The sequence below is a fragment of the Lepisosteus platostomus genome, chromosome 6 (assembly GCF_059453375.1).
Source record: "Lepisosteus platostomus isolate fLepPlt1 chromosome 6, fLepPlt1.hap1, whole genome shotgun sequence".
NCBI classification, from domain to species: Eukaryota; Metazoa; Chordata; class Actinopteri; order Semionotiformes; family Lepisosteidae; genus Lepisosteus; species Lepisosteus platostomus.
In genome coordinates this window covers 56145556-56158011 of record NC_142616.1, presented here as the reverse complement: position 1 = coordinate 56158011, position 12456 = coordinate 56145556, and the positions used below count along the sequence as shown (strand labels likewise).

The window sequence follows — 12456 nt, the reverse complement described above, 5'->3', positions numbered from 1 at the left end:
TTAAAATCGGGTACTCTACCCTCCCCGTTTTCTACAATGCCGAAAACCTCATCTGTAATGAAAAGTCTTTGATGCTCCGGGGATGCTGCTTTGTAGCACACTTAAGTGGAGCATGGTGGTACACGGGACACACAAGTGTGACGGGGGCGTAACGTTTTCGTGCAGATCCTCCTTAACAAGGAAAAAAAAAAAGGGTTGTTCGTAGTTCAGTTGAAAGTGCTGTCCAACACGTGAGGCTCATGTGACGGAGGTAGGTCAGTTACTGAGCTAGAGACGTGTCTGTAGTCACAGGGTTTATTTAACACGTAGCCCAATCCACCCACTCCCATACATTTAACCCAGCCTGCAGCTTCAAACTACAGCCGACTGCGCTTTGGATCGCTGGGTGATAACGTCGTGAGCGCTGTCGTTCTGCTTTTCAAGAGACATCGTGGATGATGAAAAGTAAAGCGTAGAACAATAAGCAGCTCGCAAAATCTGAAGAAGAAAAAATAAAACGTCAGAGCAAGAGCGGTCTTTTGATTTTTTTTTTTACTAAATCATATACACTTTTCATATTCAGTTTTGCGACTGAACGGGAGAAACGAAAAAAAAAAACTTTTGACTATCGTACCTTGTTTCACGTTGGTTTCGTCGTCAGAAAAGAAAATGGAAAGGATCACAGCTGCGCAGCCACCCCCTTGCATGACAAAACACACATCGTTGGAAATCCCTGACATGCAAGGGTATGTACGTGTCTATTAACAGCTGATTTGTGCATTTTCCAGTCTGCAGTTTGTCTCTTCTTCTGTGTGTCGCGCAATTCGTGCAAGTTTGATAAAGTTAGCCGTTCTTCAAATGCAGACATCTTATTTTCCCCCGTTTTCATATTGCTTGTAGAATGGATTTCCCCATGTACGTGTACAAGCCCAGAAGAGGAATAAAGCGAGGGGAAGACAGCAAGGTACGAAACGCTCTCTCTTCTTGATTACAATTTGAAATACCTCTCTGGTGGATCTTTTATATGTCATTTGAAAGCTGTTTTTGTAAGTTAAACATGTATTTAATCGAGGCATTTATCATTATTTTGATGTATGCTTATACCATATATGTATGTATTTAATGGGCTAAAAATGCAATAACGTAAATATAATTTTAAATTAAACTTATAATGCATTCATTCTTTCGCTGGTTTTAAATTTACATAGTGTACTTAAACGTGCATACTTGAACAAGAACCTAACTGTTGATTTTTTTTTTCTCTAGGAAACTTACAAGTTGCCCCATAGACTCATTGAAAAGAAAAGGCGTGACAGAATTAATGAATGCATTGCTCAACTTAAGGATTTGTTGCCAGAGCACCTTAAACTTACTGTAAGTTAGAATTTGGAATAAAGTCAATTTTTTTAAATAGAAATCAACTGTGGTATAAAGCGCCATCTGCTTGTTGGCGTAGGGTTTTCTTGAAGGGCAGCTGACTTTACATGGGAAATTATCAAGGGAATGGATCAAAGCCTTTCTTCGATTTATTCATTCGCCTTGACATTATATAGCTTCTGCAGTTGTACCGAAAGTACCGAAAAGTTCCACAGGATAGGATCATAGGTGCCAAATGGCGTATTTGAAAATAAAAATTCTAGTTTATTTTTTGATCGGATATGAAGTGATTATAGGTACGGTAATTGTGTTAATATCACTTGAAAATATGGTTATGTGGAAACAATATAAACACGGGAATTGTTGATATTCAAAGGCTTTTTATTTGGTTTTAACTTGTTGATAAAAATGCTTCTTTTAAAATTACCGTTCGGTGCCCATCCTTTAACAATTGTAACGCGTAATTGTATGCACTTTGTTGATGCGTTACAAATATTGTACGATTTATAGTTAGAGGGATTCGTATTTTTACTTATTTTATATTTCAAAGTTCTTGTTCATTCTATCACGTTATTCTTAAACTGCTTTTGATGATCACAGCTTTGTCAGCCACAGTTTGTTACATAAGTTATCTGCGTGCTTATCAGACTTTTTTTATTTACAGACTTTGGGCCATTTGGAAAAGGCGGTGGTTCTGGAGCTGACCCTAAAGCACGTGAAAGCCCTCACTAGCCTCTTAGAACAACAGCAGCAAAAAATCATCGCACTACAGAATGGATTGCAAGTCGGTAAGTAATGTGCAACTTCAAATGTAAATGCATAGATTAATAGATAACAGCATACGTTTTTGGCTTTTGATTTTATTACGTTTATTGAAAGGAGTCTTTGCAAAGGGCGATTGCATGTGACATTTCTAAGCTGCTAAATCAGGAATAATATGTAAATATAAGCCTGTGCGTATCATTCAAAATGTCATGTCTGAATGGCAAAATTCCCTTGAAACATTCTATTCCAGTAGACATTTTCTGCAAGATGAAATGTTATGTCTTTTCTCAGAACTCAAAATAGCTTTTCAGTAGCAAAATCCCAACACAAAAATTAAATGTTTATTTACTGAGTAGTGCAGTAACTTAGTGAATAACCTTTTAATACGGGATGTCTGCAAGCATCTTGTATTGAAATTAAGTTCCAGTGCAACTATTCTGTGACGGTCAGGATGATTAATTAGAAGTTCCTTCTTTTTTTCTTTTTTATTAAGGTGACCATCCAGCTCACAGCCCTGACGTGAGCGAGGAAATGTTCCGGTCTGGTTTTCACATGTGTGCAAAGGAAGTTCTGCAGTACCTGGCCAACCAGGAGAGTGGACGAGAGCTGACCCCTTCCCATATGATCAACCACCTGCACAAGGTAGCGTCTGAGGTCCTGCAGAGAACACCCAGCCCCCGAATGGAGGATCTTGGCCTCAAAGCTCATGACCACAAAGAGAAGCCTGCCGGTTTGCAGCCCAAGATCTTCGAGGGTCACGGGAAGAACTGTGTGCCCGTTATTCAGAGGACTTATCCCCAGGGAAGTGGGGAACAGAGCGGAAGTGACACAGACACTGACAGTGGCTACGGTGGAGAGCTGGAGAAAAATGACTCAAAAATGGAGCGGCAGTACTTCGGCAAGGAGAGTGAACTGAAGTATGCCTTAGCTGACCGAGTGGCAGGCTCCATTAAGCAAGAGAGCGATGACCCGCCAATGAAAAGAATCAGGACTGAGTCTTCAGAGGAGGAGTCCCTCTCTGGCGGAGAATTGCTGGGGAATAACAGTAGCTTTCTAGGCTTTTCTCCACACCAGGCTCCACTCTGCATGCCTTTTTACTTGATCCCACCCTCAGCCGCTGCATATTTGCCCATGCTGGAGAAATGCTGGTACCCCGGTGCGTTGCCAGTTTTATACCCTGGCCTGCCAGGGTCAGTGGCAGGGGGCTTGTCCCCCGAGAAGCACCCATCGTCGCTCTTGATGTCCCCGAGAGTGGGCTCTCCACTGGCTGCGCAGACCCCCATGGACTCTCCTGCCCTGCTTCAGGCTTTGAAACAGGTTCCTCCCTTAAACACAGAAACCAAAGACTGAGAACTTGGAAACCGCTGCGCTCTAAAGGTTGGCGCTGTTTAAAGACAAAACCACCGGTTGGTTAACTACTAAAGGAAGGAAAAAACAACAACAACTCAACAGCATGAATGGAGTCCTTCTGGTAGCAGCAGTTCTTCTGACCCAGTTTCATTGCAGTGGAAGCACGCCACCACGCTTGGAAGCCAGCCCCACCTTCTAAACCTGATGCTGAGAAAAAAAACAGAGATGCCAGTCGGCATTCTTGATCTGTTCACAAGGGTGTTGAGAAAGAGCAAAGGGTTGTACCAGTGAGACACTGTGAAGAAGGTAAATTTTAAAGAAAATGTTAAATTATACAGTATGTAAAGGCCAAAACATACGTTGGTTGCATACCAGAAGGCTCCCTCTATCCTTCTGTTGAATGTCCAGCAGTGTTGAGAATGTGAAATATAGAAACTCCCTATTTACCAGGACGTCCCCTTTGCACAGACACCTTGGTTGAATGTAAAAACCCTGTAGATGCTGCTTTTAAGTTTATGTGCTGTAAATGTAGGACAGGAGGATCTATACTACTTGTATTAGCAGCTGCTGAAAAGGAAACAGATCATCCTGTTTTTTACACCAAATATTAGCCGTGGCTTTCCCCTGTTTGAAACCTTATGTGGGCCAGAGCAGCCACTATAAAGTAACGGAATTGCTCTCCCTACTCTTCATTGCTTCCCCTGAAAGAAAGGTACACCCAGGCATTTTTAAGAATGAAGACAACAGCTGTTTCTTCAGGCTTCTTGTGCAGCATTCTTTGCAGATGGGGGAAAGGATTTGCACAAATGCATTTTAATTTTTAGTTTGCATTTCATTACCATTATGCAGTAGCCTTGAAAGAAAATGGTAATGTAAGCTCTTGTAACTACTTTGTTTATACTACCTGTACATCTCTATTTTTGATACGTGTTCTGCAGATATTACCATTACGGCTAGAAAGAGTCATATATGTAAAAGAAACGTGTACATAGCACTGTGCTAGCCCTGATTTGCATTATTCTTAATATTCAAGTTCAACCTGTTCTTTGTTCATGCTGTTGCCTTTTCTTGTTGAAGCTAATAAACTGATATCAGATGTTTATTAAATGTATTTGTATAAATACTGGAGTCTAAAGTAAAGAAAGAAAAGTGAATGTAACATTTTAAACAAGATTAGTTTTGTATAGGAAGAGGTACTTGGGTTTTTTTTTTATTTTGGGACCTACCAGAAGGTTGTCTGATGTATATATTTTGTCTATAAAGTAAATGTTGATATACATTATATAAGCGTATTAATAAAGTATTTTTTCCCTGTGGAATGTAAGCTTTCTTGTTTAAATGCCAATGGCAATAAAATGTTTTGATGAATACATTGTTAAGTTTATTCATTTTCAACCTCCTGACTCAAAGAGTTGGGAATATTTCTTTGAAGTTGTTAGGGATCATGTCAACCACCTGTTCATTATAACTTTTTTTAACCTACTTCTCAGCTCAGACTGATTGTGAATTCAACCCCACTACATAGTGGTAAAAAATAGACACTCTGTTCATCTTGGGGTTAATTACTATCCCAATAGCTGATGAGAATCATGTGAATATATCACTTGACATGATGACAGGATGGGTTTTTTTCAATCCACACTGAAGGTGGCACTAGAAGATTATGGTCATGAGTGAGGCTTATTTCTTTTTTCCAATAAAGCCCTTTTACTCTCATTAATATTCTCTTAGGTCTAGAACTACATTGCAGGCAGGCTATTTTATTAAATGAAATGATCTCATATTATAATAGTTTAGTAACTGGAAAATTAACTCTGGTGGATTTATACCCCCAGGAGGGGTAATATCTGTCTAAAGCAGGAGTTCCCAACCTTTTTGTCAGCTGAAACCCTTCAACCTTAATTATTTGTCACAAGTACCCCCTTGAAATTTTAACTTAATCAAACCTTTCAATTAATGTAGATAATGCTACAGCAACCATCTTAACATTGCTTCTTTTCACTTTGTAAAATATTAATATTACTACGGTTGTTTTTCTTATTCTCATTATTACATTGTTATTTATTAATAGGACTCTTTAATTTGACATTGACGTTTCCGTCACCAATCTCACGAACCCCCTGCAGTACCGTCACGGACATCTAGGGGTTCGTGACTCCCCGGTTGGGGAGCCCTGAGTTAGGTGTGCACATTTTCAGGAGTCTCCAAATCTTCTCTTTTCTGCTTTTGCATGAAGATGCAGTGTCATTTTTTATGTTCGTCATCTTTCGTGTGATCTATCTTTCCACATTGCTTAAGAAAAGCAATGAAACCCACACCTTAAGAAGGAGGCGCTTCATTCTTTTCAGAAACCTATTTTTTGTGCCACTCACTTCGGATGTTGTAGCTTTACAATTTAAAATATAATGTCACGTAACAGTGGCTCCCAGAGACAAGGAACACGTAATTTGTACACCATTGGAAATTGAATTACTGAATTAATCAAGACACTTATTAAATTTACATCTAGCACCTGGATCACGATTAACCCTGCTTAAACTGCGGGGTTTTAGACATTTAAGATATCTGTAACCATGTAGAAATAACACATGGCAGTGTAAGGATCATTTTTCTTTGCTCTTATGCTGTATTCTGAATAATATAGCAATAATACGGTATTCTGAACAATATTATTAATTTCTATACCATTTCTAGTATTTGAAGGCATTCAGGCTTAATACACGTGCCTTAGATATCAGGAAAATATCCCTTCCGATGATGTCCAAAACTAGACTGATCACGCCTTAAAAAGTCACCTCTGTACTCTGTACCTACCTTATTCACTGAGGTGAATGCCAGGTCGTTAAGAACTATAAAATATCCTGCATACAATATTCATACCATTTAGGACTACGCTCTTGTGATGTTTTATTAGTAGGCAGTATTTTAACATATTTTTAAAAAAGGCATCGAAAATGCAGACCGTTGAAAAACCCGCCGTGCTTCCGAACTTCACGCTTTTCTTTTACTGTAAATCAGGATTTAAATACCAGTTATCAACCTTTCTGGGGGATTTGTGTATAATTTCATCAGTGCTCGTAAATGAAAGCTCCATTACTCACGCCTAAAAAAATGGCTGTAAAGTCTAATTCATTCCTATTCCAGTCAGGACTTATCTTCAGCTAGCGAAAATGCAAATAGGGTCGACAAGTTTCAGAACTCAGGTGGAGTGGGGAACGCCTGCGTTCACACTGTATACAAAAAAGCTACCCGAGTGACTATAAGGCCCATTCGTTAATATTTTATACAATTTTATCAACATCTAAACTGAGGCCGATTCACCAAGTTTCCTCTCCTCAAGAGATCGGCTGAGGCTACTGCTGGTGTTATCCTTTTTTGGTCTTGTCAAAAGTAGTGACGAATCTGTCAGCAGTACATTATATATAACTAGAAGCTAATCAAAGAACACAAAACTTCACACTTCCAGTGTACAAATTTGTGGTGGGACCCACTGCGTGCGCTCCAGAAATCACGCGATTAACCTGCCTGCGATGAATGTTTCCTTTGTTTTCTCAACGCAACGTTGACAACGCCGCCTCTGACGAGTTAGGGTCATCAGAAAGGTAGCTCTAAATTTGCACAGAAGGCAAGCCCAGACTGCCGAGAGGAAAGGGTGTGGGAGTATGTGCGCTATCTTTTAAGATATCAGTCAGACAGGGTGGGCGTGCGCGTCTTAAAGACTTCTTGTTTTAAACGGTCTACCCTGCCAGTGACCTCCGCCAAGAAGTGAAATAATGTCACGTTCTCTTCCACAGTATTTCATGTGAACCTCCGCACTAAATACGGTGCTGTTGATTCCGGGAACAGATGTGTCTGGCATCCGGTCAATAGAAACCTGATCTCACCGTGATTAGGCACAGTAACGCTTGCTGAGCCTCTTCTAGTTACGAGTAGTGAATGCTTGTAGTGGGAGGTTTAGTACTTGAGGAGACGGAGAAGATACTGAATACGCTTACTGAAGGGTGAAGGGATATTTGTTATTCACTTCTATTTCATACTTTTTTTTTCAATCTAAAATTTACCAGAATGTCCTGAGTAAAAATAGAAAATGACTGAATAATTGATTTTAAACAAAGTTCGTTAGTAGAAGATAATGTATATATATATATGCCCTCTAGAGATTTTTTTTGTAAAAAAAAAAGTATTTTTTTTATTGTGACATGTTCCTATTTCTTGTTTAAACAAAAATTAACATTGCATGCTGTTAACTACATTCCTGAAATGTGTTCTTAAGTCGTTTTAATCAGTCAGAAGGACTGTGGTTTGCTCTACAATGCTGTGTCATCTAGTGTCTGCCAGACTGTAGGAAGTCTAGTCTTAATTTGTAGGACGGACACGTATTCTTTTCTGTGTATGAACAGTAATAGTAGGTAAAGTGAAGTGCTGTGATTCTGTATTAATAAGGAACATGATCATATTTAGTAAATACAAAAGTTTAATCTTTTCAGACTTTGGGTTATTATGTTTCACTTCCGCCCTCTGACAGACTCCCCATTGTCATGATGCAGGATTAGGGTGGAGATGATGTATCATGACCCTAGTCCTCTCTACATCACGTGATGTGTTGTAAGGGACATTTGGTGAGAAACTCATTTACATGTTTTAAAAATGAATCCTGTTCTCCCCAGCCCCATGGTCTTCAAGTTTTATTTTTCTATATTGGCTTGACATAGCCTACCTGTTTACGTTTATCCATTTTTGTTTTTTTTTATATATACATTTAGGCTGTAAGCAACAACAAAAAAAACACTTAAAAAATCAGAAATGTAATTTGAAGAGTCTGACTTTCCAGGGCAGGTAACAATTATTCAGTGATGTGTTTCAAACATTAAAACCCAAAGTGACTAAATGAGACAAGCTTATAAATAAAAGTAATATTTTTAATAGATATAAGATACTAAGATGGACAACTTTCCCAAATCACTCCATGTCATCTGATTTCACTCTGCTAAAGCTCATGTTTTTACTGGTACAGTTACAGTATGGGCTCTTGCACCTTTTAAAATAGCTTTTCTTATAATCAGAAAATAAAGGGTTAACAATCTTTGAGTGCCAGACAGAAAGTTCCCTGGTAACAGAATGTGATTTAAAGGCTAAGGTGAATCAGTATGTGAACATTATCAACAGGTCACATGTGGAGTTGGTCTTAAAGTGAACACACCATTTTTACTGCAGTCTTCCTGACGTGTTAAATAAGCCCAGTTCAGAATTCAGACACATTTTAATATTTTTTTTAAAGAACTGGGTGTTATTAACACATATTACAAGAAATACAAAAATCACAGACATAAATTGGATCTTTCACTTGCAAGTGCTCATTTGTAGCATGAAATCTGGGTTGTACTATACAAATTAATGAATATGTAGTATATTGGTGGGAGCCTAACCAGTATGAACACCATATCAAATAGTATTTCCCTATGTACAACTGGTATTAGTATACATCACAGAAAATGAAAGGGAACACTCATCAGGGTTTTCACAGTATGGACTTATGTAGCCATTTTGATCATGGTCATTTGAAACTTTTAAAGGCCAAAACTTTATTGTCCTTTATTTTATATCAACATTAACACAATCACAGAGACCGCCAAGTTAAGGATAGTGATTTCCTTTATTCCCTCATTTGCGCATTGCAAATGTGGATGCCTGTTTTCTTCCCTCTCTAATTAAGAAGGCCTGTTGGTGAGCATCTTTGGCAAGCCAGCTAATTTCATTATCCTTGGTGATGAGACTCAGCTGACCTGCTTCTCCATAGTCAATGTCACACTCTATGAATAAGAGTGTTGAACTGTTTTTTACTCCCACTAATGCTGGGTCTCCTATCGGTTGTTGTTGATTGTGGTGTTTTTTTTTTACAGTGATACCCTCCTAGGTTAGAGTGGGTGCAGAGAGTACTGTAGCTGTGATATTGAGTTATGATTATTAATATTTATAATCGCACGATCACATCGCTACGGGGGGTGGAACTTTCAGCTTTTCATCACACCTTTTTTGCACATAAAGTCAAAGCAGACCTTGAAAGGTGTTCTTTAATATGTAATAGTACGTATCAATGGTTAATCCTAGTTATGTTAGGATGATCTTTAGCAAGCACTAAGCAGCTCCCCGTGACTTGATATGCGCATAAAGCCGAAGAAATATTAAAATTAAGGCAATTCTGTTTCCTGTTGCTTTATGATGGGCGAAGAAAAAAATAATATTAACATGCACGATTCAGAAAAAAAATACGATAAAAGATCTGCATAGCTCAGTTTGATACGATTTTACCATCTGTAATCACAATGAAATGGTTTTTTGGTTTGATACATTTTAATGTGGGAAAGAGCATTTACATTTCTTAACTGTTATAACTGGGGCTTTGAAATTATTATGAACATTCTGTGTTTTATTTCAGATTCCACGCTGGAAAAAAAAACAGTAGGCCTTTAAGAGACACCCTGTGTGACCACACTGAAAAAAAAGCTGCAGCCCGTCACATGCGCTGCCACATTGTGCTCCCTGCAGGTCTGCGGCTCTGATTGGTGGGCGTTGTTCACAGCCGGTAAATAACATGGTAGATTAGTAGTTTAGTTAGGGAGCTTCAGCTGGCTGAAAGCATGGGTGGTAACCTTCTATAACCCCGTTACCGGTCTATCAGTACACATACGTTTATTTGTACTAATCAGTCTTTCATAGACAACCTGGGCATTACAGGTTGCTGTCCCTTGATAAAGATAGCTGACGACCTTTAATCGTGTGGTGTGCTACTCGGTATTGAAGCATTTCTGTTTATTTTGTGAAATACATGATATCTACTTATGTGCTTTACGGGTTACGTTTGAGTGGCTGAGGATAAAGAACATAAAAATGTATTCACAAGCCTGGAGCTTGTCACATCTAATAAGGTGAAAGCAATAAAAGTATTTTTTCAAACCCTTTCAATATATTTTCCAAAACTAAGATTATTCTTCCTGGATTTAACTTCTGCTGGTGACGGAAATGAGCTTCATCATTGCACAGAAACGCAGGGTCGTGTCAATAACTGTTAATGGATGTACAATTAGATTATTCCTGGGTTACAAGAATCAACTAATGACGTACACCTCTTGTATTGTCATTGCATCAGAAAATGCTACAAGTACTGTACACGTAGTACTGTCACGTATTTGTAAAAAGAAAAAGACACATTTCATTTTTTCAAATAAACAGAAACAGGGCACAGGTAGCTGTGGTCCTGACCTTGTAATGCAAACGTTTTGAGAATTTCAACAGTTTAATGCACATATCGACAACGTAATATAGTAGTGCTTTTTTCTTATTGTTTTTTTGCAGTTACTTTGTTAAGCAATTAAGAATGTTTTCCAGACGTGCCTCAATTAAGTAAGTTTGAGAGTTGGCTATTAGTTATAATAATAATAATAATAATAATAATAATAATAATAATAATAATAATAATAAAATACCAAAAATTGATTCAGGAATTTCTCAATTTTTCGTAGGCAAGTTAGAAACACAATGTAAGTGTCATTCTGTATTCTGACGTACAGTAGATGATCTGGGTTTTAACAACAAGTTGGCAGGCTATTATGTTGTTAATAATGCTAAATGTTGTTCCTGTTGAGGAGAGTTTCATAGATAATCGCGAGAGTAGTGTATTGTATCATTGTGATAGAGTACCACCTACTGGTAGAATCCTGAAAGTTCATACTTAAGTGAAAAAGATTTCAGCTTTAAACTCAATCAATAATTATAATAATTCCTTACACTTATAAAGCACTTCACTGAACACTCTATTTAAAGGGCTTTACAGGTAATTAGGGCTCCCTCTACCACCACCAGTGTGCAACACCCACCTTGATGATGTGATGGCAGCCATAGTGTGCCAGTATGCTCACCACACACCAGCTATCAATGGGGAGGAGTGAAGAGCCAATTTATAGATGTGGATTATTAGGAGATGATTGTTAAAGGCCAATTTGAAAATTGTTCAGGTCGCCTGGGTACTAGTCTTTTCAAGAAACATACTGGGACTTTTAATGAACACAGAAAGTCAGAACCTTGGTTTCACATTTCATATGGAGGATGGCACCTTTTTACAGTATAGTGTCCCTAGACTGGGGCATTAGGATCCACACAGACCACAGGGTAAGCTTATTGGCCCCACTAACACCTCTTCCAGCAGCAATCTTTGCTTTCCTTGGAGGTCTCTCATCCAAGTACTGGCCAAGACAACATCTGCTGAGCTTCATTGGGTTCCCAATTGTGAGATGCAGGGTGAAAAAGCTGCTCTTAAAATTAATTTAATTATTTATAACAATTCCCCTGTAGTTTGCCTTGTGCAGGACTGGCCATCTTAGAATTGGTTAAAATGTATTACCATTTCTGAAATAGTTTACAAGTTTATACACACCTAACAAATGTCAGTTTTTTTTATTAATCTGTAAAGTAAGCAATTTGATTAGTTTATAAGAGGACAGTTTTTGGTCTTGGAATCCTACTTGCTGTTCATATTTTCACGCCCAAGCATTACTATTTCACATCTTTAGACCAATGACTGTTGTCAGCAGGGAATTGTTCAATGTTTTTAGATGAAGGGTGATCAGTATTACACCATACCTTGCATTTGTTTAGTGTTTTGCATCCCATAGTGTTTTATATATAGGAAGTTTCCACATTGGTGATAAGTATTATTTTGCAGTGACCACACTGCAGATCAGACAAGAAATTGCTTCACCAGTTGAATTAAGGGGAAATTTTGGGTAGGCCAGATGGCAGAAGCCCAGAAAATAATTTAGCACCACCACTCTCCTAGAAAGTACCAGGCAATCTTTAACAACCAAGAAATAAAGAGCTCAGTTTCACATCTTATCTAAAGGACACCACCTCCGAAGGAGCTAGGTCCTAAGAATACTCCGTAAATGTATTAAGACCATTTAACCTTTCCGAGCTGCTTCAAATTAAGCA

At 38.4% G+C, this 12456-nt stretch overlaps 1 protein-coding gene across 1 annotated transcript; it reads left to right on the top strand.

The window, feature by feature from the left end:
* The first annotated feature begins 234 nt into the window (after window positions 1-234).
* bhlhe40 (basic helix-loop-helix family, member e40) lies at window positions 235-4839 on the top strand. The gene is made up of 5 exons (XM_088636439.1): window positions 235-725; window positions 880-943; window positions 1246-1353; window positions 2021-2144; window positions 2615-4839. The coding sequence occupies exons 1-5, from the start codon at window positions 649-651 to the stop codon at window positions 3469-3471; spliced, it is 1230 nt and encodes a 409-aa protein (XP_088492565.1). The 5' UTR covers window positions 235-648; the 3' UTR covers window positions 3472-4839.
* Window positions 4840-12456: the final 7617 nt, after the last annotated feature.